Source organism: Oncorhynchus tshawytscha, linkage group LG02 (assembly GCF_018296145.1).
Source record: "Oncorhynchus tshawytscha isolate Ot180627B linkage group LG02, Otsh_v2.0, whole genome shotgun sequence".
Taxonomy (NCBI): Eukaryota; Metazoa; Chordata; class Actinopteri; order Salmoniformes; family Salmonidae; genus Oncorhynchus; species Oncorhynchus tshawytscha.
In genome coordinates this window covers 21,935,239-21,962,496 of record NC_056430.1, presented here as the reverse complement: position 1 = coordinate 21,962,496, position 27,258 = coordinate 21,935,239, and the positions used below count along the sequence as shown (strand labels likewise).

Here is a 27,258-nt window from a genome sequence, read left to right as displayed (position 1 = left end):
AGAGAGGCCCTCTACATGTTACTGTGGCCATCTCTCTCGCTCCTCAGAACAATGCAAACAAACCAGCCTCATGGAGCATTAGGTAAATGCTTGTAAAGTGGCCACTTACTGTACCAACTGATCGTGTGTATGTGTGTGTCTATAGGGGAGAGAGGAGGCTTCATCAATAGAACAAATAGCAAAAGGATTATGTAAATGTGAGGAAGAGAGTCTGAAGTGTCTGGGTTTGTAGTTACATCCGTTCCTTTCTATTGCTTTCATGATTCGCATCAAATAACCCTGAAAGGAAACAATTATTGACCACTTCAATATTGGAATAGTCATTTTTTTGGAGTAACATCAAGTGCTACGATGATCAGAGCAGTAGCCACTAGTTTTACATCGGAGTGTCTGAAGTCAATGGAGAGAAATAATGAGACGCATGAAGTCGGGCAGGTTGGCTAGAATGTTCTAAAATTCGTTTGAAGTAAATTACACAATTTTCCTTGAGATGGTAGAGGGAGAGTGGGCCTATTGTTGGTGCTGCTGCTGCCAAAAGCATCATCTTCTCTGTGTGTCTATGTAATGGCTCATTTCCTTGGCCCCCTCAGCCCCCTACAGCTGGGTGCCATTCCCTGGCCCTCTCCCACCCCCTGGCAGGCCAAAGAAGGATGGGCTCCAGCTGGCAGGACAGGACTGGCTGGGGGACAATTAGAGGAGTGTGGGTGAGACAACCATACCTTATGCCAATTAGTGTGCCTTGAGCCAGTCAGACATGTCATCCATAATGACCTCCAACACTGTGGAGCCAGGTGGGATTGTGTGTGCATGCACACATGTCTATGTTGAATGGGGAATAAAGTCACTCAAAAGGTTGATAATCATATGATTTATTTTTGCTTATTAATATGAATATCAGTTGAAAGTATAGTCCAGAAGCAGTCACTGCAATAGAAAAGTAGGCATTTTCTTGTGTGGTGTTGCAAGCCATATACACAAACATGTGTAACAAAGCACAAGTGACTGCAGCCAGGTATTTACATAGTGTGGGACAACATAGCATTTCCTATCCCAAAAGTCAATCTAGAGGAGTGACCTAACCAAAAGGCGTGTACCTGCCGCAGTAACCATGACATCATCAGACTGATGCAACACTGTGTACCCATTTGTTTTTAGCACAGTCAATTCCCTGTTTGAATATCCATCCTTTCTGCCTTTCTCCCTTCCATGAAATGACCACTAATCTGCCATGACTGGACAAGCCATGTGGTGGAACTTTCTATTTCACCTGCACAATCAACTTAGATGGGAATTATTAGGGAGAAGGGAAGGATGCAAGTTAATAGTATTGGAATAGGTCAAACAACAGTCTTGCCCATCACAGCAGTCCAGCCCATCAGGATGCTCTGTTGTTGTTTGACCTTGCCTTCCTGTGGCAGTGGTGGCAGACCCCTGTCTGCCCGGTCATCCTCGTACAGGAGCTGCTCGATGTAGCAGGAGCAGCCCAGGAGGACGTGGCCTGTGGCCTGCATGGAGAACAGGGTCCATCTCAGAGCCTCCCTACAGGAACAGGGAAACAGATGCAAGACAGACAGACACTAATACCTGGACTGTAGATCAGTGATCAGACAGGTGAGGGGCAAACCGATAGACATAAGCATATAGTAAGGCAAATGGAGAAACACCAACAAATTAGTGGCCTCCAGAGTCAGACAGATGGGAATCACAGTGGGATTAACGGTGCAGGGATGGAACCCGCATCTCCTTGATCTCTCCTAGTTTAGATAAAACTTCCATTCTCTTTCCACTGACTTTTTATAGAGAACAATACAAGCGGAAAATAAAGGAGCCTAGAAAACATTATTTGTCGATTTTGCACAATTTAAATCCTCACTGTCACAACCACTCAGCTAAACCGAAAATCGGCAGGGCTCAGTATGGATGACATAATCCTCCAAAATTAATCTGAACATATCAATAACCTCCTCCTACGTCTAACCGCCACACCTCTGTGTACACACATAAACAGACAGTGACACACACTTACAGATCACTCACTTTCAGCATCTTCTTGGCAGCGTAGCAGCGCACGTCGTAGGAGACAGAATAGATGCCATAAAGGGTGGCCTTCACATTCAGACAGCCAAAGAAATCCTGAGGGTTGTTCTTGTACAGGTCAAAGGTTATTTTAGCCACATCTTTCCTTGCCTGGGGTGCAGAAATATTGAGATGGGGAGAGAAAGAGAAACAAAAGCAAATCAATTTCTCCCAGGAATTAAGTCTGGTCTCCAACATCTTATTTTTGATGGGAAACCTCTTATACTGGCTGTCAAACTAAGATAAATGAATGCAAGACTAGTTAGATCCCCCATGCACACACCCCTCCACCCAAGGGCTTCAGTCATCTGCAAAAGAAAATAATGAGCATTAGAATACAGATTAATTCATTCTGAACAGTGGATGGACAACGGGAGATTAAATGGCATTATGTTAATGAGAGACGCTCAGCATGACAGGAGCCAAGTAAACACACAGTGTGATGCCATTCAGGTGGCAGCTCATCATTTAATGAATATGAAAATTACCTGCTTTGGATAAACAAACACCACTCAACTCTTGCTCAAATGGTACTTTTATTATACCCAAAATTGTAGAGGTAACTAAATGAGGGGTTTATGATTTATCATATACACTGACTAGCCAGTTTATTAGTTATGCCTGATCGTCCTCGCAGTGGCAGACCACATGTAACAACACCTGCACAGAATCGGTACATCACACCTGCGGGGCGGGTACAGGATGACAACTGCCCGAGTTACAACGCACAATCCCTCCATCAGTGCTCAGACTCTCAGCCTATTGCGGACAGAGGCTGAACTGAGGGCTTGTAGGCCTGTTATAAGGCAGGTCTCCACCCGACATCACTGGCAACAACGTCGCCTATGGGCACAAACCCACCGTCGCTGGACCAGACAGGACTGGCAAAAAGTGCTCTTCACTGACGAGTCGCAGTTTTGTCTCACCAGGGGTGATGGTCGGATTTGCGTTTATCGTCGAAGGAATGAGCATTACACCAAGGCCTGTACTCCGCAACAGGATCGATTTGGAGGTGGAGGGTCTGTCATGGTCTGGGGCGGTGTATCACAGCATCATCGGACTGAGCTTGTTGTCAATGCAGGATATCTCAACGCTGTGCGTTACAGGGAAGACATCCTCCTCCCTCATGTGGTACCCTTCCTGCAGCCTCATCCTGACATTACCCTCCAGCATGACAATGCCACCAGCCATACTGCTCATTCTGTGCTTGATTTCCTGCAAGACAGGAATGTCAGTGTTTGCCATGGCCAACGAAGAGCTTGGATCTCAATCCCATTGAGCATGTCTGGGACCTGTTGGATCGGAGGGTGAGGGCTAGGGCCATTCCCCCCAGAAATGTCAGAGAACTTGCAGGTACCTTGGTGGAAGAGTGGGATGCCACGTGCTTCTACACCTGCATTGCTTGCTGTTTGGGGTTTTAGGCTGGGTTTCTGTATAGCACTTTGAGATATCAGCTGATGTACGAAGGGCTATATAAATACATTTGATTTGATTTGATTTGGGTAACATCTCACAGCAAGAACTGGCAAATCTGGTGCAGTCCATGAGGAGGAAATGCGCTGCAGTACTTAATGCAGCTGGTGGCCACACCAGATACCGACTGTTACTTTTGATTTTGACACCCCCGGGATTCGTCAGACCAGGCGATGTTTTTCCACTCCTCAATTGTCCAGTGTTGATGATTGCATACCTACTTAAGCCACTTCTTATTGTTTTTAGCTGACGGGAATGGAACCCGGTGTTTATCTACTGCAATAGCCCACCCATGACAAGGATCTTCGCCGTTATTTGTCTGTTTGTGGCCCGCCTGTTAGCTTGCACAATTCGTGACATTTTCCTTCGACCTCTCATCAAAGAGCGGTTTTGCCCACAGGACTGCGCTGACTGGATGTTTTTAGATTGTCTCGCCATTCTTGGTAAACCCTAGAAAAGCCCAGGAGGGCGACCGTTTCTGAGACACTGGATCTGGCGCGCCTGGCACCGACAAAACATACCAAGCTCAAGTCGCATAGGTTACTAGATTTGCGCATTCTAACATTCAATCTAACAGTAACAATGCCTTGGTGCCTGTCTGCATGCTTTATACAGCAAGTCATGGCCACGAGACTCACTGTCTGCAGGAGCGATCCATTTTTGTGAACGGGGTGGTGTACCTAATAAACTGACGGGTGAGTATGTCAGACAATTTTCCTCAACTCTTCGCCCAGAATAAGAATGCTTTTGCATTTATCTGAACGGAATAATTTCTGATATGCAATATGGAAGTAGAATACCTCTTTTGTTCCATCTTATCTAAACGACTGGTTATACAACTGGATCTTCATCTGAGAACACATCAGCATTGATAGGTCTTACTGAAATATGTCTGGATGATAATGCTTATGCTGCGGCTGCTATGCACATAGTACCGGCAGATTTTCCATGCCGTGGCAGGATCGGACTGCGACGTCGGGAAATTCTAAAGGTGGAGTGTGTTTTTTCATAAATAACAACTGGTGTGCTGCTTCAAGTGTGAAGATAATCTGATCTAGAATACCTCATGGTAAGCTGCAGACCCTTTTATCTACCAAGACAGTTCTCATCACGTCTGCCTACATCCCTCCACATGCCAAGACCACTCTGTAGCTCAACGAACTGTATGGGGCCATAAACAAACAACAAACTGCTCACCCAGATGCAGCATTTCTGGTGGGTGGAGACTAATGGGGGGAGACTTAAAATTGTCCTACAGTGCATTTGGAAAGTATTCAGACCCATTTACTTTTTCAACATTTTGTTACGTTACAGCCTTATTCTGAGATATTTTTTTCATATATATCCTCAGCAATCTACACATAATACCCCATAATGCCAAAGCAAAAACAGGAGAAAAATCAACAGAAATACCTTATTTACATAAGTATTCAGACCTCTCTGACCAACAGGCTCAGAGAATCATGGTTCTCACCCTCTTCCATAGACTTGCACATAGACTTGCACAGTAATTATGATGACTTCCGGAGGACATCCTCCATCCTATCAGAGCTCTTGCAGCATGAACTGACATGTTGTCCACTCAATCAAAGGATCAGAGAATGAATCTAGTACTGAAAGCATAAGCAGTAGTTGAGTCTAAGAGAGTGAAAAACAGTTGGGACAGTTTTGAACAAATTTATTCAAAAATGAAGGAGAAGCAGCAGAGAGAGAGAGAGAGAGAGAGAGAGTGAGCTAGTTATATTTTTCTCACGTTCACAGCTAACTAATGCAGCTTGCTAATTTAGCCTACTCAAAACACCCAGCTCAAACAAAGAGGAATGCCATTTATGTTAGCTAGCTGGCTACGGCTATCACAGGAACTCAAGGTAAGCTTTTGGTTTTATGAATTTATTGCCACCGGGTGTAACTACTAAACTGCACTGCGTAATTGTAGCGGTTTACTAGCGCCTTAGTTCTAGTAGCAATGTTGACTATGACGTTAGCCCATATGGTGAAATTGACAACAATGTAGGCTGTGTGTAGTGGTTAGTGGTTATGGTATGAAGGATTGACTTGGAAAGGATTTTTTCTCGTCTGGTCACAGATAGCTGTTGTGTTGTGCACTGAAGTCCATAAGCGAAGGGAAAAGGTAAGTGGAGGAGAGTGCGTAGATGTGAGAAGGAATTATATAATGAGCAAAGTGATGATGCTGTTTATATGTGGCTGCTATGAAAGTGAACTGTATGTGTGATTGATTCATTATTTTTCAGTTGAAAATAGTTTCTTAAACGGAAGCAAAAGGAACAAAAACAGGGATAAACCTACTTAAATGTGTCCAATAGAAACTCTGGTCTACAAATGTTAGGACTAATGTCTACACCCTAGATCAGCTAGACGCAGGCAAGATTGTATTGAAAGTGTCACTGTTTGTCATCTTGATTACTCCAATTTGTCTCTCAACCTGTGCACCTACTGTAAATGACGAGGTGCTCATGTCTCCATCCTAACAATGGGAGTTTTGGTACCAAGGGCGGGGAAGCAGGTGACAAGTTTAACTCTGCATATTATGCCCATCGAAACACATAGGGCTCATTCGGGACAGATTCTCTATGTTATGAACTTTAAATTTGTGGGCTATGTTGTAGCAACCTCATGATGGGTATTTACATAGGGAACATTTGAGTATTATGTAATAGGCTAAACCTATCAGTGTTACATTGAGCTGGGTGAATGGAATATAAATGACAGTCATCCAATATGCTGTAATATAAATAAGGCCATATAATAAAAAATGTCCTATCTAATCTCAAAATGGTGCCAACCGCCACAGATATGCATACACTACAAACCGCCATCAATAAAAGACAATACTGTGGAATCATCTTCATCGACCTGGCCAAGGCTTTCGACTCTGTCAATCATCGCATTCTTACCGGCAAACTCAACAGCCTTGGTTTCTCAATTGACCGCCTCGCCTGGTTCACCAACTACTTCTCAGAGTTCAGTGTGTCAAATCGGAGGGCCTGTTGTCCGGACCTCTGGCAGTCTCTATGGGGGTGCCGCAGGGTTCAATTCTTGGGCCGACTCTTTTCTCTATACATATCAATGATGTCGCTCTTGCTGCTGGTGATTCTCTGATCCCCCTCTACGCAGACGACACCATTCTGTATACTTCTGGCCCTTCTTTGGACACTGTGTTAACAAACCTCCAGACAAGCTTCAATGCCATACAACACTCCTTCCATGGCCTCGAATTGGTCTTAAATGCTAGTAAAACTAAATGCATGCTTTTCAACCAATCGCTGCCCGCACCCGCCCGCCCGACTAGCATCACTACTCTTGAAGGTTCTGACTTAGAATATGTGGACAAAAACAAATACCCAGGTGACTGTTAACTCTCCTTCCAGATCCAATCCAAAATTAAATCTAGAATCCGCTTCCTATTTCGCAATAAAGCATCCTTCACTCACGCTGCTAAACATACCCTTGTAAAACTGACCATACTACCGATCCTTGACTTCGGCGATGTAATTTACAAAATAGCCTTCAACACTCTACTCAGCAAATTGGATGTAGTCTATCACAGTGCCATCCGTTTTGTCACCAAAGCCCCATATACTACCCACCACTGCGACCTGTATGCTCTCATTGGCTGGCCCTCGCTTCATATTCATCACCAAACCCACTGGCTCCAGGTCATCTATAAGTCTTTGCTAGGTAAAGCCCCACCTTATCTCAGCTCACTGGTCACCATAACAACACCCACCAGAAGCACACGCTCCAGCAGGTATATTTCACTGGTCACCCCCAAAGCCAACTCCACCTTCGGCCGCCTTTCCTTCAAGTTCTCTGCTGCCAATGACTGGAACAAATTGCAAAAATCACTGAAGCTGGAGACTCATATCTCCCTCACTAACTTTAAGCATCAGCTGTCAGAGCAGCTTACTGATCATTGCACCTGTACATAGCCCATCTGTAAAATGCCCACCCAACTACCTCATCCCTATATTGTTATTTATTTTTGCTCTTTTGCACCCCAGTATCTCTACTTGCTCATCATCATCTGCACATTTATCACTCCAGTGTAAATGCTAAATTGTAATTATTTCGCCAATATGGACTATTTATTGCCTTACCTCCCTTATCTTACAACATTTGCACACACTGTATATAGATTTTTCTATTGTGTTATTGACTGTACGTTTGTTTATCCCATGTGTAACTCTGTGTTGTTTGTGTCGCACTACTTTGCTTTATCTTGGCCAGGTCGCAGTTGTAAATGATAACTTGTTCTCAACTGGCCTACCTGGTTAAATAAAGGTGAAAAAAAACAAAAAAACATTGACACTCCCACACACATTCACTACAGACGCACGAGCATACTGACAAAATATTACACACACACACTTATATTTTCTGCCGCTACTCTGTTCTTTATTTGACTACTATTATTCATCCTGATGCCTAGTCACTTTACCTTGCCTTCATATACACATCTACCTCAGATACCTTGTACCTCTACCCATTGACCTGGTATTAGTACTCCCTGTATAGATCTCCATTCTTGGGTATTTTATTTTATTCCTTTATTCCTCCTGCACTTTATTTTTAAACTTTGCATCGTTGGGAAGGGCTTGTAAGCAAGCATTCACAGTAATGTCTACACCAGTTGTATTCGGTGAATGTGACAAATAAAATGTGATGATAATACACAGAAGTGAGGCCTCTTCTCCATTCTACCTGGGTGACCCAGTGTAATGGCACCACCTAGTGGACTCTGGGAAGAAGGCTCAGAGGTTATTTAAACTGTACAGTGTCTTTGGAAAGTATTCAGACCTTCACTTTTTCACATTTTCTTAGGTTACAGCCTTATTCTAATAATTTATTAAATTGTTCTCTTCCCTCAATAATCTACACACAATGTAGAAAATAGTAAAAATAAAGAAAAACCCTGGAATGAGTAGGTGTGTCCAAACATTTGACTGGTACTGTATACACACACAGTGCCATCGGAAAGTATTCAGACTCCTTGAATTTTCCACATTGTTACGTTACAGCCTCATGCTAAATCAAATAAAAAAATATACAAAATTCTTAGCAATCTACACACAATACCCCATCATGACAAAGCTAAATTTGATTTTTAGACATTTTAGCAAACGTATTAAACATAACAGAAATACCTTATTTACATAAGTATTCAGACCCTTTGCTATGAGAATCAAAATTGAGCTTAGGTGCATCCTGTTTCCATTGATCACACTGATGTTTCTACAACTTGATTGGATTCCACCTATGGTAAATTCAATTGATTGGACATGATTTGGAAAGGAACACACGTCTATATAAGGTCCCACAGTTGACAGTGCATGTCAGAGCAAAAACCAAGCCATGAGGTCAAAGGAATTGTCCGTAGAGCTCCGATACAGGATTGTGGGAGACTAGTCTGCATCGAGGCAAAGTTGAACGGAGCACAGAGAGATCCTTGATGAAAACCTGCTCCAGAGCACTCAGGACCTCAGACTGGGACGAAGGTTCACCTTCAAACAGGACAACAACCCTAAGCAGACACCCAAGACAATGCAGGAGTGGCTTCAGGACAAGTCTCTGAATGTCCTTGAGTGTCCCAGCCAGAGCCCAGACTTGAACATCTCTGGAGAGACCTGAAGAGCTGTGCAGCGACGCTCCCCATCCAACCTGACAGAGCTTGAGGATCTGCAGAGAATGGGAGAAATTCCCCAAATGCAGGTGTGCCAAGCTTGTAGCGTCATACCCAAGAGGAATCAACTGAGTAAAGGGTCTGAATATTTATGTAAATGTGTTATTTATTTTTTATACATCTTTTACATTTGCAAACATTTCTACAAACTTGTTTTTGCTTTGTCATTATGGGGTATTGTGTGTAGATCGAGGAAAAAAAGTATTTAATTTTAGAATAAGACTGTAACGTAACAAAATAAGCTATTTGTCAGATGCCTCAGGACATTCAAGGCCATCTTACATAAAATCTAGTACTGTACATAAAAACTATTTCATTTAGGCCTATTATTTACCCCCCACCCCCCCTAAAAGCATTAAAAAACAAACAAACATTGAACTTCAATCAATTTCAAAATAATGGGCGGGTTCTGGCATGTGTCACTTCGCACAGATACCATATGCAGTAAACAGTAGCTATCGCTGTGTAGGCTACTCACCATTAACTAGCCAAGACTCAATAGCCAGAAATAAGTCCAATTGCCATTTTCAAGAGACTGTCCATAAAAGAGGATGTTAGCATGTTTGCCAAGTTAAATGATATCAGTGATTTTCACTGATTGCATTGATCTAATGGAGGGCCTTCAATACATGCAGAGACAAATACAGCGTTGTAGTGCTGATCATTTTTTCAACACTTTTTGAAATCACGAAACATGCTTCTCCACTTCAACTCGTACTCTCTTCCTCACTCCACTGAAACATAACCATCAGTCCAGTGCAATTGCAACAACTGGTCTATTACCAGTGTCATCATATAGCCTAGCCTCAAGATTTGAGTCCATGTTATTTATAATAAGAGGTAGGCCAACAAGGAGAAAATCAGACCTCTCTGCATGAAACAATATTTCCAGTCAATGTAAATTTCCTATCACACTTGATCTCCCGCGACCGACTGGGAATTGCACCCCCCTTGCATTTTGACTCAAAGGGATCTCGACTAAGTAAAGGTTGGTGACCACTGTTCTAGTCTATATAGGCTATGGCTGCCTATTGTGATTATTACTGTTATAGCAGGGCATTATGTTCTAGTCCCATAGTCTATTAACTATAGGCCTATGGTTTATTATGTGTAGGTCTATGTGAGTCGCATGTTAACTGCAAGAGTCATTGATTTACAAGACTATTTGGTCTGTAATGTGAAATCACGTTAGATGGTTTGTTGTGTGCGATCGACTACATTAGTGTATAGGATAGGTTTTTATGATAGTTGAATGAATATTTTGAGTGCTCCAATTTTTGCCACACCAACATTTTTGCTGGCCCTGCCATCAGTGGATTTCTGCCTACACCACTGGCACGTACTGCAGCATACAAGCCTATGAGTTCTCTGCCAGTTCTCTGCTTCCATTCGAAAGTCTCTGACTCACCCATCCTTTCAGTCCTCCATTCTTTTAACCATCTGAGTCACATTGTTCCGTGGCTTAAATTTATGATGAAGAGGTAGTAACCTGACTCTTTCCTTCTCCTCCCTTACTGTCCATCACTCCACTCTTGCTCCATGGGAGGTTTCTGTCCTCCCTGAGCTCGCCTTAGGACACCTGCGTTACCGTTTGACAGGTGTACCGCCCCAGTCAAACTCCCCACCTACCACTCTTCTCTCTTATTAAATGTGTACTCGTTCTCAAGCACCCTCTTCCTTCTCTTTCATCCCTTCCACATTTCCTCCTTTGTTCTCCTTACCTTGTTGAGTAGGTCTCGTAGCCCGTTAGCCATGATTCCCTTTCAACGTTGCGGTCAGCGCTGGTGACCCGGAAGGGCTTAGGCCGACGAGACCTGACAAGGAGCTGCTGGGTCATGGAGGCACTGGCTGACACACTGGCTGTCACACACCTGGTGGAGACACATGCAAACACACAGAGTCAAAAACTGTCAAATGTATTGGAAAATTATGCTGATCTTGACTCTAAATGTGGTCCTCTGTAGCTCAGTTGGTAAAGCATGGCGCTTGCTATGCCAGGAAAGTGCACTCAGAAAAAACTGTTCCAAAAGGGTTTGGTTCCAGATGGCGCCGACAGAGATGGTCGCCTCACTTCGCGTTCTTAGGAAACTATGCAGTATTTAGTTTATGTATTATTTCTTACATTGTTACCCCATGAAATCTTAAGTCCTATTCCATACAGCCGGGAAGAGCAATTGGATATAAGAGCAACATTAACTTACCAACATTACGACCAGGAATACAACTTTCCCAAGGGGATCCTCTGTTTGGACCACCACCCAGGACAATGGATCGGATCCCAGTAGGCGACCCAAAACAATGGCGCCGCAGAAGGGGCAGACGGAGCGGTCTTCTGGTCAGGCTCCGTAGACGGGCACATCGCTCACGAGTATACTACTAGCCAATGTCCAGTCTCATGACAACAAGGTAGACGAAATTCGAGTAAGGGTTGCCTTCCAGAGAGACATCAGAGGCTGTAACATGGCTCTCTCTCTCTCACTGTTTCACAGAAACATGGCTCTCTCGGGATATGTTGTCGGAATCGGTCCAGCCACCGGGCTTCTCCATGCATCGTGACGACAGAGATAAACACCTCTCTGCGAAAAGGAAGGGCGGGTATGTATGCTTTACGATTAACAACTCATGGTGTGATCATAACAACACACAGGAACTCAAGTCCTTCTGCTCACCCGACCTAGAATTCCTCACAATCAAATGCCAGACATTCTACCAACAAAGAGAATTCTCGTCAGCTGTGTACATCCCCCCCCTCAAGCAAACACCAAGTACTTCACTCGACTTTATGTAAACTGGAAACTATATACCCCGAGGCTGCATTTATTGTAGCTGGGCATTTTAACAAAGCAAATTTGAGATCAATGTTACCTCAATGTTATCATCATATTGATTTAGCGACATGTATTGGCTAATACTCTCGACTACTGCTACTCTAACTTCCGCGATGTATGCAAAGCCCTCCCCCGCCCTCCCTTCGGCAAATCCGACCACAACGCTCATGCCGGCTTATAGGCAGAAACTCAAACAGGATGTACCAGTGACGAGAACCATTCAACGCTGGACTGACAAATCGGAAGCCACACTCCAAGATTGTTTTGATCACGCGGACTGGAATATGTTCCAGAGAATGATATTGATCTATATGCTGAATCGGTGAGTGAGTTTATAAATAAGTGCATTGGAGATGTTGTAACCACTGTGACTATTAAAACCTACCCTAACCAGAAACTGTGTATGGATGTCAGCTTTCGCAAAAAAACTGAAATCGGGATCCTCCGCATTTAACCATGGGAAGAGATCTAGCATTATGGCTGAATATAAACAGTGTACTTATTCCCTCCGCAAGGCAATCAAACAAGCGAAATGCCGGTACAGGGACAAGGTGGAGTCGCAATTCAACGGCTCAGACATGAGAACGATGTGGCAGGGTCTAAAGGAAATCCCGGACTACAAAAACAGCCACATCATGGATGCCGACGTTACGCTTTCAGACAAACTAAACACCTTCTTTGCCCACTTTGAGGATAATACAGTGCCACCGTCGCGGCTCGCTAACAAAGTCTGCGGCCCCCCCTCTTCTTCTCAGTGGCTGACGTGAGTAAAACATTTAAACATGTTAACCCTCGCAAGGCTGTTGGCCCAGACGTCATCCTTAGCCGCCCCATCAGAGCATGTGCAGACCAGCTGGCAACAGATCGCAGTCTGTTGTCCTCAGATGCTTCAAGATGGCTACCATTGTTCCTGTACCCAAGAAGGCAAAGATACCTGAACTAAATGACTACTACCCTGTAGCCCTCACTTCCATCACCATGGTGCTTTGAGGAGGCTAGTCAAAGATCATATCACCGCCACTTTACCAGCCACCCTAGACCCACTTCAGTTTGCATACCACCCCAACAGGTCCACAGATGATGCAATTGCCATCGCACTGCTCACTGCCCTATCCCATCTGCGGCATCAGGCACTTACTTGGAGAGAAAAGCAGAGGACAGGAGACTGAGGGACTTCATGGCATTATCCATCCTTTGGATCCACTGCTACCAGGATCCACCGCTAACAGCACCTTGGGGATGAACAGGGAACAATTCACCAATGTAGTCTTTACACTGCAGTTACAACAACATCAGCAGCAGTGAAGGCTACCATCACACTGACTGAACACAATACTGGGGATCTTTTTACAAATATTTAAAACATTTGTATGAGAGAAACATGACTGACAAAGACAAGCAAACCATAATTACAGCTCCAAACAGCAATATTTCTGGATAGAAAAGGCAACCCTTGACAGCCCACTAACAGACAGAATACGTCTTGTCACATACAATAGACACTTGAAATATCAGTATCCTAATGTATCCGACCACAGAAAACACTTCATTATAATAGTCTCGTGACTGTCTGTCCAAAAGGAATACATTTTTACAAAAATAATGTATGGTAATTATTCACTATATACACACAATTAAATAACAATGGTGCTAATGAAATCCATTTAACATTCATACATTCATTCAGCTATAAAGTTCTGTCATTAAATCTCCTGTCGTGGCCAAAAGTTTTGAGAATGACACAAATATTAATTTTCACAAGGTCTGCTGCCTCAGTTTGTATGATGGCAATTTGCATATACTCCAGAATGTTATGAAGAGTGATCAGATGAAGTCCCTCTTTGATCACTCTGTCATGTTGATTGAGTTCAAATAACAGACTGGAAGCTTCAAAAGGAGGGTGGTGCTTGGAATCATTGTTCTTCCTCTGTCAACCATGGTTACCTGCAAGGAAACACGTGCCATCAACATTGCTTTGCACAAAAAAGGCTTCACATATTGCTGGAGTAAGATTGCACCTAAATCAACCATTTATCGGATCATCAAGAACTTCAAGGAGAGCTGTTCAATTGTTGTGAAGAAGGCTTCAGGGTGCCTAAGAAAGTCCAGCAAGCACCAGGACCGTCTCCTAAAGTTGATTCAGCTGCGGGATCGGGCACCACCAGTACAGAGCTTGCTCAGGAATGGCAGCAGGCAGGTGTGAGAGTGAGGCGAAGACTTTTGGAGGATGGCCTGGTGTCAAGAAGGGCAGCAAAGAAGCCACTTCTCTCCAGGAAAAACATCAGGGACAGACTGATATTCTGCAACAGGTACAGGGATTGGACTGCTGAGGACTGGGAAAAAGTCATTTTCTCTGATGAATCCCCTTTCCGATTGTTTGGGGCATCCGGAAAAAATCTTGTCCGGAGAAGACAAGGTGAGCACTACCATCAGTCCTGTGTCATGCCAACAGTAAAGCATCCTAAGACCATTCATGTGTGGGGTTGCTTCTCAGCCAAGGGAGTGGGCTCACGCACAATTTTGCCTAAGAACACAGCCATGAATAAAGAATGGTACTAACACATCCTCCGAGAGCAATTTCTCCCAACCATCCAGGAACAGTTTGGTGACAAACAATGCCTTTTCCAGCATGATGGAGCACCTTGCCATAAGGCAAGTGATAACTAAGTGGCTCGGGGTACAAAACACCAATATTTTGGGTCCATGGTCAGGAAACTCCCCAGACCTTAACCCCATTGAGAACGTGTGGTCAATCCTCAAAGATGCGGGTGGACAAACAAAACCCCACAAATTCTGACGAACTCCAAGCATTGATTAAGCAAGAATGGGCTGCCATCAGTCAGGATGTGGCCCAGAAGTTAATTGACAGCATGTCAGGGCGGATTGCAGAGGTCTTGAAAAAGAAGGCTCAACACTGCAAATATTGACTCTTTGCATCAACTTCATGTAATTGTCAATAAAAGCCTTTGACACTTATGAAACGCTTGTAATTATACCTCAATATTCCATAGTAACATCTGACAAAAATATCTAAAGTCACTGAAGCAGCAAACTTTGTGGAAATTAATATTTGTGTCATTCTCAAATCTTTTGGCCACGACTGTATATTGAGTTTTGGTTACCTTTTTTGCCACGCTTCTCCGTCTCTGTGAAACACAGGTCCAATTTCTGATCATTTAATAATCAACGGATCCTTGATTTCACTGTCTCTTTTTTTGCTCCCTCTCTTTCCTACATCACTGGTTCTTTTACTTTGGTTTTAATCTGTCGACTGTATACAGTCAGTTATATTCAGCAACTCTCTCAAACTACCAAAAATAAAATGTAACAAATCCCAGTGCTGAATCAATAGATGGCAATAGTAGTGGGCCTACTGATGTCAGTCCAACCGTGGTGTTGTTATCTGACCGATGTCTCATACACATCCCTTTAATAACACATCATAGAGTGGGAGTGCCCTGCCTTTTAACTTCTATCAGACGATCCACATTGCACAACCAGGATTATATTCACACCCCTGATCATTGATCTGTCCAGGCCTGAGCAAAAAATGTATCATCTTCAACTGAGAATAGCAGCACGCCCACCTTGGCTTTCACATGTTACAGAATTGAAAAAATACATTTCACAGAGCACAGTGTCAAAACCTCCTGCAGTCCTTTAGTTTGGTGAGAATTTACTCTTTCACAATTTATTCTCTGTTGCCAGTTATTTCACACACTGTCTGTGACCCTCTAGCTTTGACACACATAAATGCCCCACAGCAATACAGAGCATTGACAAGCTCTCTGGACCACAGGAACATTAACAACATACACACTCAAATGAAAAACACAATTCAACTGCATCTCAAATCTAAAAGACAAGCAAACCACACACCCACCCACACCCCCTCTGGGAGCCAGCCAAATAAGGAAAGTGCATAAACAGATTAAGGACAGAGGGATAAAATGCTTAAATGCACTACTGTTTATGCAGTCACAACTCACACCTCATCACGCAAGATTGAGGCGCATTATTAAACACAGTGGCATTACAGGATCATCTTCACTATTAACCCTGACTCAGTAATACTGCTAGGGTAAATCGGATCAACCTCACAGTACCAGGTTACCACTTGCCTTCTTGCAGAGGGTCAAAAATAGGTCAAGTGCCAGGGTCAGGACAAGTCAGAGCTCGACAATGTAAGCTACAGTACATTAGAACGTGTGCAAATGGCATCATGGTTGTGTGCAGATGCACAATAAGACACATTTAATTATATACACACTCAAGGTCAAACTCAGGACAATGTCCAGTAGATTCATGTTTCAACTCACACCGTGTCCTAGTCACATAAAGTGGCAATGCCTTCAGTCGAGTAGGCAAAGCCACGCACATTTATTTACACAGAATAAACTAAACATCCCTTGTTTGTCACAAATGTTGAATACAATTATATTTGAACTTACTCTGTCGATTGATTGTCTGTGGTGTTGGTCAATCAGCTGGTTGAACATTTTGTCAAACTATGCGCAGAAATTTATTATTAAACAGACTTCAAAACGCGGGTCTATGTGTGTGGCAATCAAAATGTTTGCTCATGACCGAAGGCACTTGGACAAGACTTGGAGTACACGCAAGCATACTAACAGGTGGTTACATGGTTTTTCCCATGTGCCAGGTCAACGTCAGTAGCAGCATTCTAAAAAGTCGGGTCAACAATACTTTTCTGTGTGTATTTTGTCTAAAATTTTGAGATTCTGAGGTGACCAACCAAACAGACAGTCGGTAGAGTCATTTTATTCAACATTTTGGCTTATAAAAAAGGTACAATTGCACGGTTTTGCAGTGGTTTGTTTCAGACTGTATACCAGTCAAAGACTGATTTATTAACTGTGGTGAAGTTAGCTTTATATTAAAGATTCGGATTTTGCTCTTCAATACCTCAACTGAACATGACAGGATGATGGAAATGTCATATTCTAAATCAGCTGACGATAACGAACAAGTGATACCCCTTGTTTTTCCAATTCCGTGCTATATTTACTTTTTGGAGGGGAAATGTAGCTTACATGTTGCGCTCCTAGTGTTAAAGGGCCATCTTAAAACTGCAACGCCTACTATTGCATGTTAATAAAAAAAGTCAGTACCTTCTCAAAACAATTGACGTTGTTCAGAGAGACTTCTTCTCTCATATCAACGGCAATTAGTATTTTTATTTACTTGATATTTTCCTTTTATTCACTTTACATAAAAATACTGCCAAAAAAGTCAATAGCTTCAACCTCATTTCACTTTCATGATTACAACCAACTGTTATTGCTTCAGGGACCTCATCCTTCCAATCAAAAGCAGTAACGTTGTATTTTTTACTCTTAAAACTATTTTAAAAACTATTTTAATTGAGTTTACGTTGAAAGTAAAGTAAACGGGCACTCAGAGTCCAGAGATGGAGCGCGGTCAATAGGTCCACAGTTGGGAGAACGACTGCCCCCTCTCGACTGCCCCCTGCAACTTCACTTCCTGGAGTAGCTGAAACTGGGCATGTTATGTCTCCATGAGACACCATCTTAACCGACTTCATTAGGCTACAATGCACTATCGAGTCTTTACATAGGAAGGAATGGTGTCATGTGATCAATGGCTTTGTCCATTCTTTTATACACATTGTTAGGAGTGTATAGTGGGGACTGAACCTTGTAACCTGTTGGAGGTTACCAGGTTCAGAGAGCGTGCTTGGGACACCAGATGCCTGTGGTTCCTGGCAGTGGGCCTATAGAGGTCTTAGTGGTGGGGGCTTAAGTGCAGGTGCCCCGGTTCGTGAGGATCTGGAGGTGAATGAGACTGACCGGAATGCAGTTATGGGTGATGTCCAGGGAGAGGGGTGTTGCCTGTGCAGGAAGAGTAAATGTGTAGGTCTGGAGGTCCAGGGAGTAAGCTAGACTCTCAGCCCCAGGGAGAGGGCAGGCAGACAGGGCAGGGAGTGTAGGTCCTGGAGATCTGGACTTAGTTTGTGGAACTCCAGTGGAAGGAGTGGAGCTCCAGAAAGGGTGAGGCAGCAGTGAGGGCCAGACAGGGGTGGCTTGACTGGGGGAATAGGTCACCTGGTCAGTGGGGGACTTTCTGGTCCTCCAGAGAGGACCAAGGAGGGTGAGGCAGGAGTGAGGCCCAGACAGTGGTGCCTCGAGTCACAGAGAGGTCACCAGGTCAGTGGGGGCCTGACTGGAGGTCAGGTAGGCCCCAAGGAGAAGGCTCATTTGAGAAGGTGTTATGAGTGACACTGTCCTTCCGGGCAGCCTGGCAACATTAAATTCTTCCGCTGCTTGGTCATTCGCTAGTTACTTTAGTCTGAGACTGCCATCATTGAAGTCAGTTGTGGTGACGTGGGGCATGAGGGATGTTGTACAAAACAAAGTCATCAGCGATTGGATAATCTCTAACCAATTAGAGTATCAAAGCCAATTACATTTTCAGAGTACAGATTTACCCATGTGTGTCCTGGCTCTGGCCCAACCCATCAGTTGCTGGACCAATCAGATGTCCTTGAATGTGTTCGCATTCAGTGAAGGGTCAGGGAGATACTCCGAACCAGACTCATTGCGGAGAAAAAAACGAACGTCCTTGGGCATGGCATAGCGTTTGGCCGGAGCAAGGAGTCTGGGTAGCCAGGCAAGTGTGAAAGGGCTGGCTGAGGCCTACGGTAGGTGACGGACACTGTCCTTCTCGGGTGCAGAGCAGGGTTCCTTGGGTGGTCCCCCAGTGCTCCCTGGCACTTTCCCTGGGGCAGGGAGCTGGCTGGAATAGTGACCCTGGCATCCTTGGCTGTGAGTCGCCCCCTCCCCTCCCTGGGTGGCCCCAGCTCTCCCTGGCTCTCTCAATTTTTATAATGTAAATTCAATTAAAAAATTGACAAAGTAAAAAAACACTCAAGTAATTGCCGTTGATTAGCGATATAGTCCCTGAACCAATAAAAGTTGGTTGTATCCATGAAAGTATTATGGGGTTTAAGCTATTGAAGTTAAGTAAGTATTTTTCCTATTTAAAGTCAATTAAAATGATTGGTGTTGATTGGAGAGGACAGGTCCTTGAACTTATTAAAGTTGGTTTCAGAGTTCTCTCATGAGATTTCAAAACTGTTGAAATTTCAGTTAACAGTGGGTTCAAATTGCACCTTTAAGATGGTCCCTAAACTGCAGTACAAGGAGAATCTGCCATTGAAATGACTTTGAAGATCACTTTTTGTAAACAGAACTTGACTACTGGTGTAGCTTCTTCGCTATCATCAGCCGATTCAAAAGGTAATTTATACCATCCTGGCATGTTCTGTTGAAGAGGTATTGATGAGCAAAGTCTGAATCTTTAATATAAAGGTAACTTTACTGTAGTGATTTACAGGGCAAACGAGGTCCCAGCTCCATTAGGCCTACGAAATCTTCAATGAATGTCAGGGGCAAACATAAATCTACCAATTTACAATGAAAACAAACTTACTTGTTGGTATACCTTTGAGTCAAAAAGCCTCTCCTTATGGCTGTCTGCTGAGTGTCATCCACCAAGCCATCATTGGCAGCACCTTTTTAAATCACGTAATAAAACATAATTCCTGTTCTGAACGCTATAAACGCTGAAATTCACTAAAGGTGTTCTTAGTATTTTTATAATCATGGTATTTTTGCATGGTTTATAAATTGCTACAATGCTTCATCCAACTTTGTGTGAATAACGACATCATGTGGAAAAATGATGAATCACCTTGAGACACCCGTGAGGCTGCTGTCGATCAGGCACTGCATCATCTGGGCAACGAATGAATCCCACGGCGGTCGAAGCTATCAGATGTGATCCCAAGTATGACCTGTCACAGCACAGAAATTGCTCAATTCACTACTGCTCTGATGCACCTCAGACCCCTTTGGGGTAGTATACAAATGGTAGACCACATGATAAGCTGTCAACTGCGGCTTCGGTTATGCAGGAAAGTGCCCTAGAATTTGGCCCCAGGGTTCAGTGACTCATCTGTATTTTCTTTTCAAATATACATTTCTATTTCTTAAAATAGCTGTTAACTAACTTATGTTGTCTATGTTGGTGGTGTAGTAGTAGTAGACTACACATGACAACAGAAGCCAAATGGGGGAGTGAGACCTTCTTAAATAGTTGGTTCATTAAAGGCATTTATTTTATTCTTCAGGTTTGTATGAAAAGGCCTGGTCAAAAGTAATCATACAGATTGTGCTGACACTATTTCTGTATAGCCTATGGTAGGCTATTATAGAAATAAATACACATATATACACTACCGTTGTAAATGACTATTGTAGCTGGAAATGGCTGGTTTTTAATGGAATATCTACAGAGGCATAAAGAGGCCCATTATCAGCAACCATCACTCCTGTGTTCCAATGTCGCGTTGTGTTAATTTTCAAAGGCTAATTGATCAGTAGAAAACACTTTTGCAATTATGTTAGCACAGCTGAAAACTGTTTTTCTAATTAAAGAAGCAATACAACTGGCCTTCTTTAGACTAGTTGAGTATCTGGAGCATCAGTATTTGTGGGTTCGATTACAGGCTCAAATGGCCAAAAACAAATACCTTTCTTCTGAAACTCATCAGTATATTCTTGTTCTGAGAAATGAAGGCATGCAAGAAATTGCCAAGAAACTGAAGATCTCGTACAACGTTGTGTACTACCCCCTTCACAGAACAGCACAAACTGTCTCTAACCAGAATAGAAAGAGGAGTGGGAGGCCCCGGTGCACAACTGAGCAAGAGGACAAGTACATTAGAGTGTCTAGTTTGAGAAACAGACGCCTCATAGGTCCTCAACTGGCAGCCTCATTAAATAGTGAACAGGCGACTCCGGGATGCTGGCCTTCTAGGCAGAGTTCCTCTGTCCAGTGTCTGTGTTCTTTTGCCCATCTTAATCTTTACTTTTTATTGGCCAGTCTGAGATATGGCTTTTTCTTCGCAACTTTGCCTAGAGTTGCAAAGGTTAGAGTCAGTTTAATCTGTTCTGTGAAGGGAGTAGTACACAACGTTGTACGAGATCTTCAGTTTCTTGGCAATTTCTCACATGGATTTGATGTTATTTTCATGGACAAATGTGCTTTTCTTTCAACAACAAGGACATTTCTAAGTGACGCAAAACTTTTGAACGGTTGTGTGTATGTGTTGTTGGATCCGGGCTAAACTTTTAACCTCTTTGGGCTAGGGGGCAGTATTGTGACTTCCGGATGAAAAGCATACCCAAAGTAAACTGTCTGTTACTCAGGCCCAGAAGCTAGGATATGCATATAATTGGTAGATTTGGATAGAAAACACTCTACAGTTTCGACAACTGTTAAAATAATGTATGTGAGTATAACAGCACTGATATGGCAGGTGAAGCCCAGAGGAAAAACCATTTAAAAAATGGCTGTAGTGTTTTCATGTGCGTGGATGAGAGTTCGTTATTTATTGTTTATCTCCGGTAAAGACAATAACGATTCTCCGTCTTACATTTTATCGTTTATTTACATATTAGGGTACCTGAGGTTTGATTATAAACGTTGTTTGACTTGTTTGGAGAAGTTTATTGATAACGTTTGGGATTCATTTTGTATGCATTTTGAGGAGGGAAACCGGTGGATTATTGAATGAAGCGCGCCACCTAAACTGAGTTTTTGGGGTTATAAAGAAGGACTTTATTGAACAAAAGGACCATTTGTGATGTAGCTGGGACCTTTTGGAGTGCCATCAGAAGAAGATCTTCAAAGGTAACGCTTTTATTATATCACTATTTCTGACTTTCGTGGCGACCTGCTTGGTTGAAAAATGTTTTTCACGCTTTTGTATGCGGGGCGCTGTCCTCAGATAATCGCATGGTGTGCTTTCGGCGTAAAGCCTTTTTGAAATCTGACACAGCGGCTGGATTAACAAGAAGTTAAGCTTTATTTCGATGTATGACACTTCTATTTCTGTAATTTGAATTTCGCGCTCTGCAATTTCACCGGATGTTGTCGAGGTGGGTTGCTAGCAGAATGCCTGCGCCAGAAAGGTTAAAGAAATGATAGATCAGACGCATAGTATATAAAGGAGAGATCTGTAGAAAGACAGATTGGCTATGGAATGTGCTGGGTGGACGGGAGAGAGTCATGGGAGTGCGATAGGTGATACGAGAGGACATCTGTGGATTAGGCAAAGGAGGGGTTGAGGTCAGGAGGTCAGGTCAGATCCCCTGAAGGGAGAAATAATGGTTATACAGTATTATCCTGTTACCCTCTTCCTGTGGAACCATAAGATGTAAGGATTGGAGAGAAGGAGGAGTGTCCAAAGTGGGGCATACAGTTAATGTTGGAAGTTTATATACACCTTAGACAAATACATTTAAACTAATTTTTTCACAATTCCTGACATTTAATCCTAGTAACAATTCCCTCTTTTTAGGTCAGTTAGGATCACCATCTTGTTTTAAGAATGTGAAATGTCAGAATAATAGTAGAGATAATGATTTATTTCAGCTTTTATTTCTTTCATCACATTCCCAGTGGATCAGAAGTTTACATACACTCAATTATTATTTAGTGACATTGCCTTTAAATTGTTTAACTTGAGTCAAACATTTCAGGTAGCCTTCCACAAGCTTCCCACAATAAGTTGGGTGAATTTTGGCCCATTCCTCCTGATAGAGCTGGTGTATCTGAGTCAGGATTGTAGGCCTCCTTGCTCGCACACACTTTTTCAGTTCTGCCCACAAATTTTCTATAGGATTGAGGTCAGATCTTTGTTTTGGCCACTCCAATACCTTGACTTTGTTGTCCTTATTAAGCCATTTTGCCACAACTTTGGAAGTATACCTGGGGTCATTGTCCATTTGGAAGGCCCATTTGCGACCAAGCTTTAACTTCCTGACTGATGTCTCATCAGACCAGAGGACATTTCTCCAAAAAGTACGATCTTTGTCCCCATGTGCAGTTGCTTGCAAACCATAGTCTGACTTTTTTTGGTCGGTTTTGGAGCAGTGGCTTATTCCTTGATGAGTGGCCTTTCAGGTTATGTCGATATAGGACTCGTTTTTCTGTGGATATAGATACTTTTGTACCTCTTTCCTCCAGCATCTTCACAAGGTCCTTTGTTGTTGTGCTAGCATTGTTTTGTACTTTTTGCACCAAAGTACGTTAATCTCTAAGAGACAGAACGCGCCTCCTTCCTGAACGGTATGACGGCTGCATGGTCCCATGGTGTTTATACTTGCATACTATTGTTTGTACAGATGAACGTGGTCCCTTCAGGCGTTTGGAAATTGCTCCCAAGGATGAACCAGACTTATGGAGGTCTACAAAAATCTCTCTCTATATATATGTGTAGATATATATGTATACCTTTATTGAACAATTGATAACAGGCTATATTTCCTTCATAAACATATTCTTTGATGAACATGATTGTTTTTGTACCATCATCTTTGGCGTTTTGTAGGCCATATTACCTCACAAACTGCACCACCTGCACACCATCCAGTACTTCCAGGAGTCCAAACAAATGTTTATTAGTAATTTGCTTATGCATCTATCTGAGTTAAGTAATGGTTTGTGCTGTGACTAAAAATTACTCTCAGAATTGCTGCTTTAATTATCCAATTGACTTGGGATCAAGCATTAATCAACTAGATGGATGATCTCTAACAGGGACCTCTGTCTCGGGTCAATTTCCTCCCTGTGCCATAGTCCTGTTATCAGTCTTCTTGTTGGGAATGATGCAGGGTGATATTACTTATCCGTTAGTGCTTTATTGGTTACTGATGCTTGTAATTAATAAACGCCTCTGACGTCAATGCAGAAGAAATAAGCTGTACACAAAGAAATTAGGTTATATTATCTGATTTTATTTTCCAACCTTTCCTTAGTTTGTTACATATATAAATAAAAACAATAAACAGACTCCAAATGGTTCCCTGCCTATTACTATTTCAGAAGATTATCTGCCCACAAATTATACATTTTGCCCACTGTAGCGGAGACAAAAGACCAGCTTCATCTTATATTTGATGTGACATTTAATTAGCACAATTTGTTCTATCATTCTTTTTATAGAACGTTTCTGTACAGGCAGACAGTGGATCTTTATGGCATAAAATCAGGTAAGAATTATGCAATAGAAATATAAAACAGATAAAGGGCTAAACTAATTAAAGACTTCAAGATGTGTCTTTTCCTCTAAAAACAACCCTTCCTTCCCATAACCTATCCATCCCTTAACCTGATTTTGAAAACCCACCCTGGTGAGTTGAGAATTGCCCCCCTTAGCCTTTGCCCATACGACCCCATCCCTTATTTCCTTTTCCCAATGCGTGCCATCAGCTCTGCATTGGCAGCAGCCTTGGCTCTCATGTCGTGGTTCTTGGCAAGGTCTATGAGGACACTGAGGATGCTGGTGGGGACATCCAGGGACAGGGTGAAGCGGGACCCTTGCTGGGCTCTCTTGGAGACCTGGGAGGCCGGACGTGGGGCTCTGGTCTGCCGGGGTGTTGGATGGAACTCTGGGGGGAGCAGAGGGCCCAGGATGCCACTGCGGTTTACGAGTTTGACAGCCAACAGGTTTCCCGTGTCTTCGTTTCCCAGCTTGGCACTGGCAGAGTCCGTTCTCTGGCACTGGTTGCACCATGGCAGCAGCAGAGCCAGACACAGACTTAGATGCATTCCTTGCATGGTAAGCACACTTGATCTGAGGGAGGAAAGGCAGAGAGGAAACTTTTTATAGTGAAAATCATACAATTTTGAAGCAGATTTGTTAATTTGCTCTAAATATAGCATGGTTCCCTCATGGTCCTTGTAATGATGGCATGGCACACCATTAATGTTTCCTCATACGGTATTAACTTGCCATGACTAATGGTTACCCACTGTGATATATTTACATATCAGTGGTTCTAATAGATTACTTAACTCCCGAACATTCTTGACTTAGTACACTACCGGTCCAAAGTTTTAGAACACCTACTCATTCAAGGGTTTTTCTTGATTTTTACTATTTTTTACATTGTAGAATAATAGTGAAGACTTCAATACTATGAAATAACACATATGGAATCATGTAGTAACCAAATCAAAATATATTTTACCTTAATTTAACTAGGCAAGTCAATTAAGAACAAATTCTTATTTTCAATGACAGCCTAGGAGCAGTGGGTTAACTGCCTTGTTCAGGGGCAGAATGACATATGTTTACCTTGTCAGCTCGGGTATTCAATCTTGGAACCTTTGGTTACTAGTCCAACGCTCTAACCACTAGGCTACCTGCCACCCCCAGATTCTTCAAATAGCCACCCTTTGCCTTGATGACAGCTTTGCACACTTTTGGCATTCTCTCAACCAGCTTCATGAGGTAGTCCCTTGGAATGCATTTCAATTAACTGAACAGGTGTGCCTTCTTAAAAGTAAATTTGTGGAATTTTCTTTCCATCTTAATGCGTTTGAGCCAATCAGTTGTGTTGTGACAAGGGGGGGTTATACAGAAGATGGCCCTATTTGGTAAAAGACCAAGTCCATATTATGGCAAGAAGAGCTCAAATAAGCAAAGGGAAACGACAGTCCATCATTACTTTAAGACATGAAGGTCAGTCAATATGGAAAATTTCAAGAACTTTTAAAGTTTCTTCAAGTGCAGTCGCAAAAAACCATCAAGCGCTATGATGAAAATGGCTCTCATGAGGACCGCTGCAGGAATGGGAGACCCAGAGTTACCTCTGCTGCAGAGGAGAAGTTCATTAGAGTTATCAGCCTCAGAGATTTCAGCCCAAATAAAAGCTTCACAGAGTTCAAGTAACAGACACATCTCAACTTCAACTGTTCAGAGAAGACTGTGAATCAGGCCTTCATGGTTGAATTGCTGCAAAGAAACCACTACTAAAGGACATCAATAAGAAGAAGAGGGCCAAGAAACAAGAGCAATGGACATTAGACCGGTGGAAATTTGTCCTTTGGTATGGAGTCCAAATTTGAGATGTTTGGTTCCAACCACTGTGTCTTTGTGAGACGCGGTGAGGGTGAACGGATGATCTCCGCATGTGTATTTCCCCCCATAGAGCATGGAGGAGGAGGGGGGGGGGTTATGGTGTGGGGGTGCTTTGCTGGTGACACTGTCTGTGATTTATTTAGAATTTAAGGCATACTTAACCAGCATGGCTACCACAGCATTCTGCAGCGATACGCCATCCCATCTGGTTTGCCCTTAGTCCCACTATAATTGGTTTTTCCAACAGGACAATGACCCAACACACCTCCAGGCGGTGTAAAGGCAATTTGACCAAGAGGGTGAGTGATGAAGTGCTGCATCAGATGACCTGGCCTCCACAATCCCCCGACCCCAACCAAATTGAGATTGTTTGGGATGGTTGGAACGCAGAGTGAAGGAAAAGCAGCCAACAAGTGCTCAGCATATGTGGGAACTCCTTCAAGACTGTTGGAAAAGCATTCCAGGTGAAGCTGGTTGAGAGAATGCCAAGCGTATGCAAAGCTGTCATCAAGGCAAAGGATGGGTATTTGAAGAATATAAAATATATATTTTTTTTTCGTTACTACATGATTCCATTGTGTTATTTCATAGTTTTGACGTCTTCACTATTATTCTGCAATGTAGAAAATAGTAAAAACAAAGAAAACCCTTGAATGAGTAGGTGTTATAAAACTTTTGACCTGTAGTGTATAAATGTTGCTTTGGTCTTCAAACTCTATTTCAGGCGTACATCTGACCATTCAACATTTGTACAATTGATAATTAAAGACATTATGGTTCCTTAAAGTTTCTTTCAGAATCACATTTACTATGAAAGTTGTGGATCATACTTGGAAAGTATAAAACATGTAATCATCAGTAATAAGGCCTTACCCAATGTCACAACTTAGGAGTGGTAAGGTCCCCAAAAGGCACTTGTCCTGTTCCTCTTAGATGCAGGGTGGTGGCAAAGTATTTTTCTTCTGGTTCTCTCTGTATCTCTCAGTCAGTCTTTGCCTAGCAAGTAGAGAAGTGACCACTGTAATGCAAGCACAGATGTTCAACTGGACTTCTCTCTCGTTACCCAAGACTCTTATCGTCCTCCCTCTCTATCGTCCGAGTGTTACTGCACCGTCACATACAGCTCTCCCCTACTCTCTGTTTATCTTGTACATCTCTCCATCCCTTGCCCTCCCCTCTCATCTTGTCTCATTTCCCTTTCTGTC

The 27,258-nt window shown here is 42.9% G+C and overlaps 2 protein-coding genes across 2 annotated transcripts; both read right to left on the bottom strand.

Annotated features, from left to right (window-relative positions):
* Nucleotides 1-1,337: 1,337 nt before the first annotated feature.
* Nucleotides 1,338-13,269, bottom strand: LOC112263006 (cell death activator CIDE-3-like). Its single transcript, XM_024438950.1, is given in 5 exon segments — nt 1,338-1,539; nt 2,027-2,187; nt 10,972-11,015; nt 11,018-11,121; nt 13,217-13,269. Coding segments are annotated over 5 exon segments (564 nt in total).
* A 10,774-nt stretch (nt 13,270-24,043) lies between these two features.
* Nucleotides 24,044-24,753, bottom strand: LOC112262457 (urocortin-3-like). The gene has a single exon (XM_024438102.2). It carries the CDS (start codon nt 24,745-24,747, stop codon nt 24,370-24,372), a length of 378 nt encoding a protein of 125 aa, XP_024293870.1. The 5' UTR covers nt 24,748-24,753; the 3' UTR covers nt 24,044-24,369.
* Nucleotides 24,754-27,258: the final 2,505 nt, after the last annotated feature.

What these genes read in the sequence shown, in the direction of transcription:
- LOC112262457 (XM_024438102.2), bottom strand. Translation starts at nt 24,747, where the DNA reads ATGCAAGGAATGCATCTAAGTCTGTGTCTGGCTCTGCTGCTGCCATGG.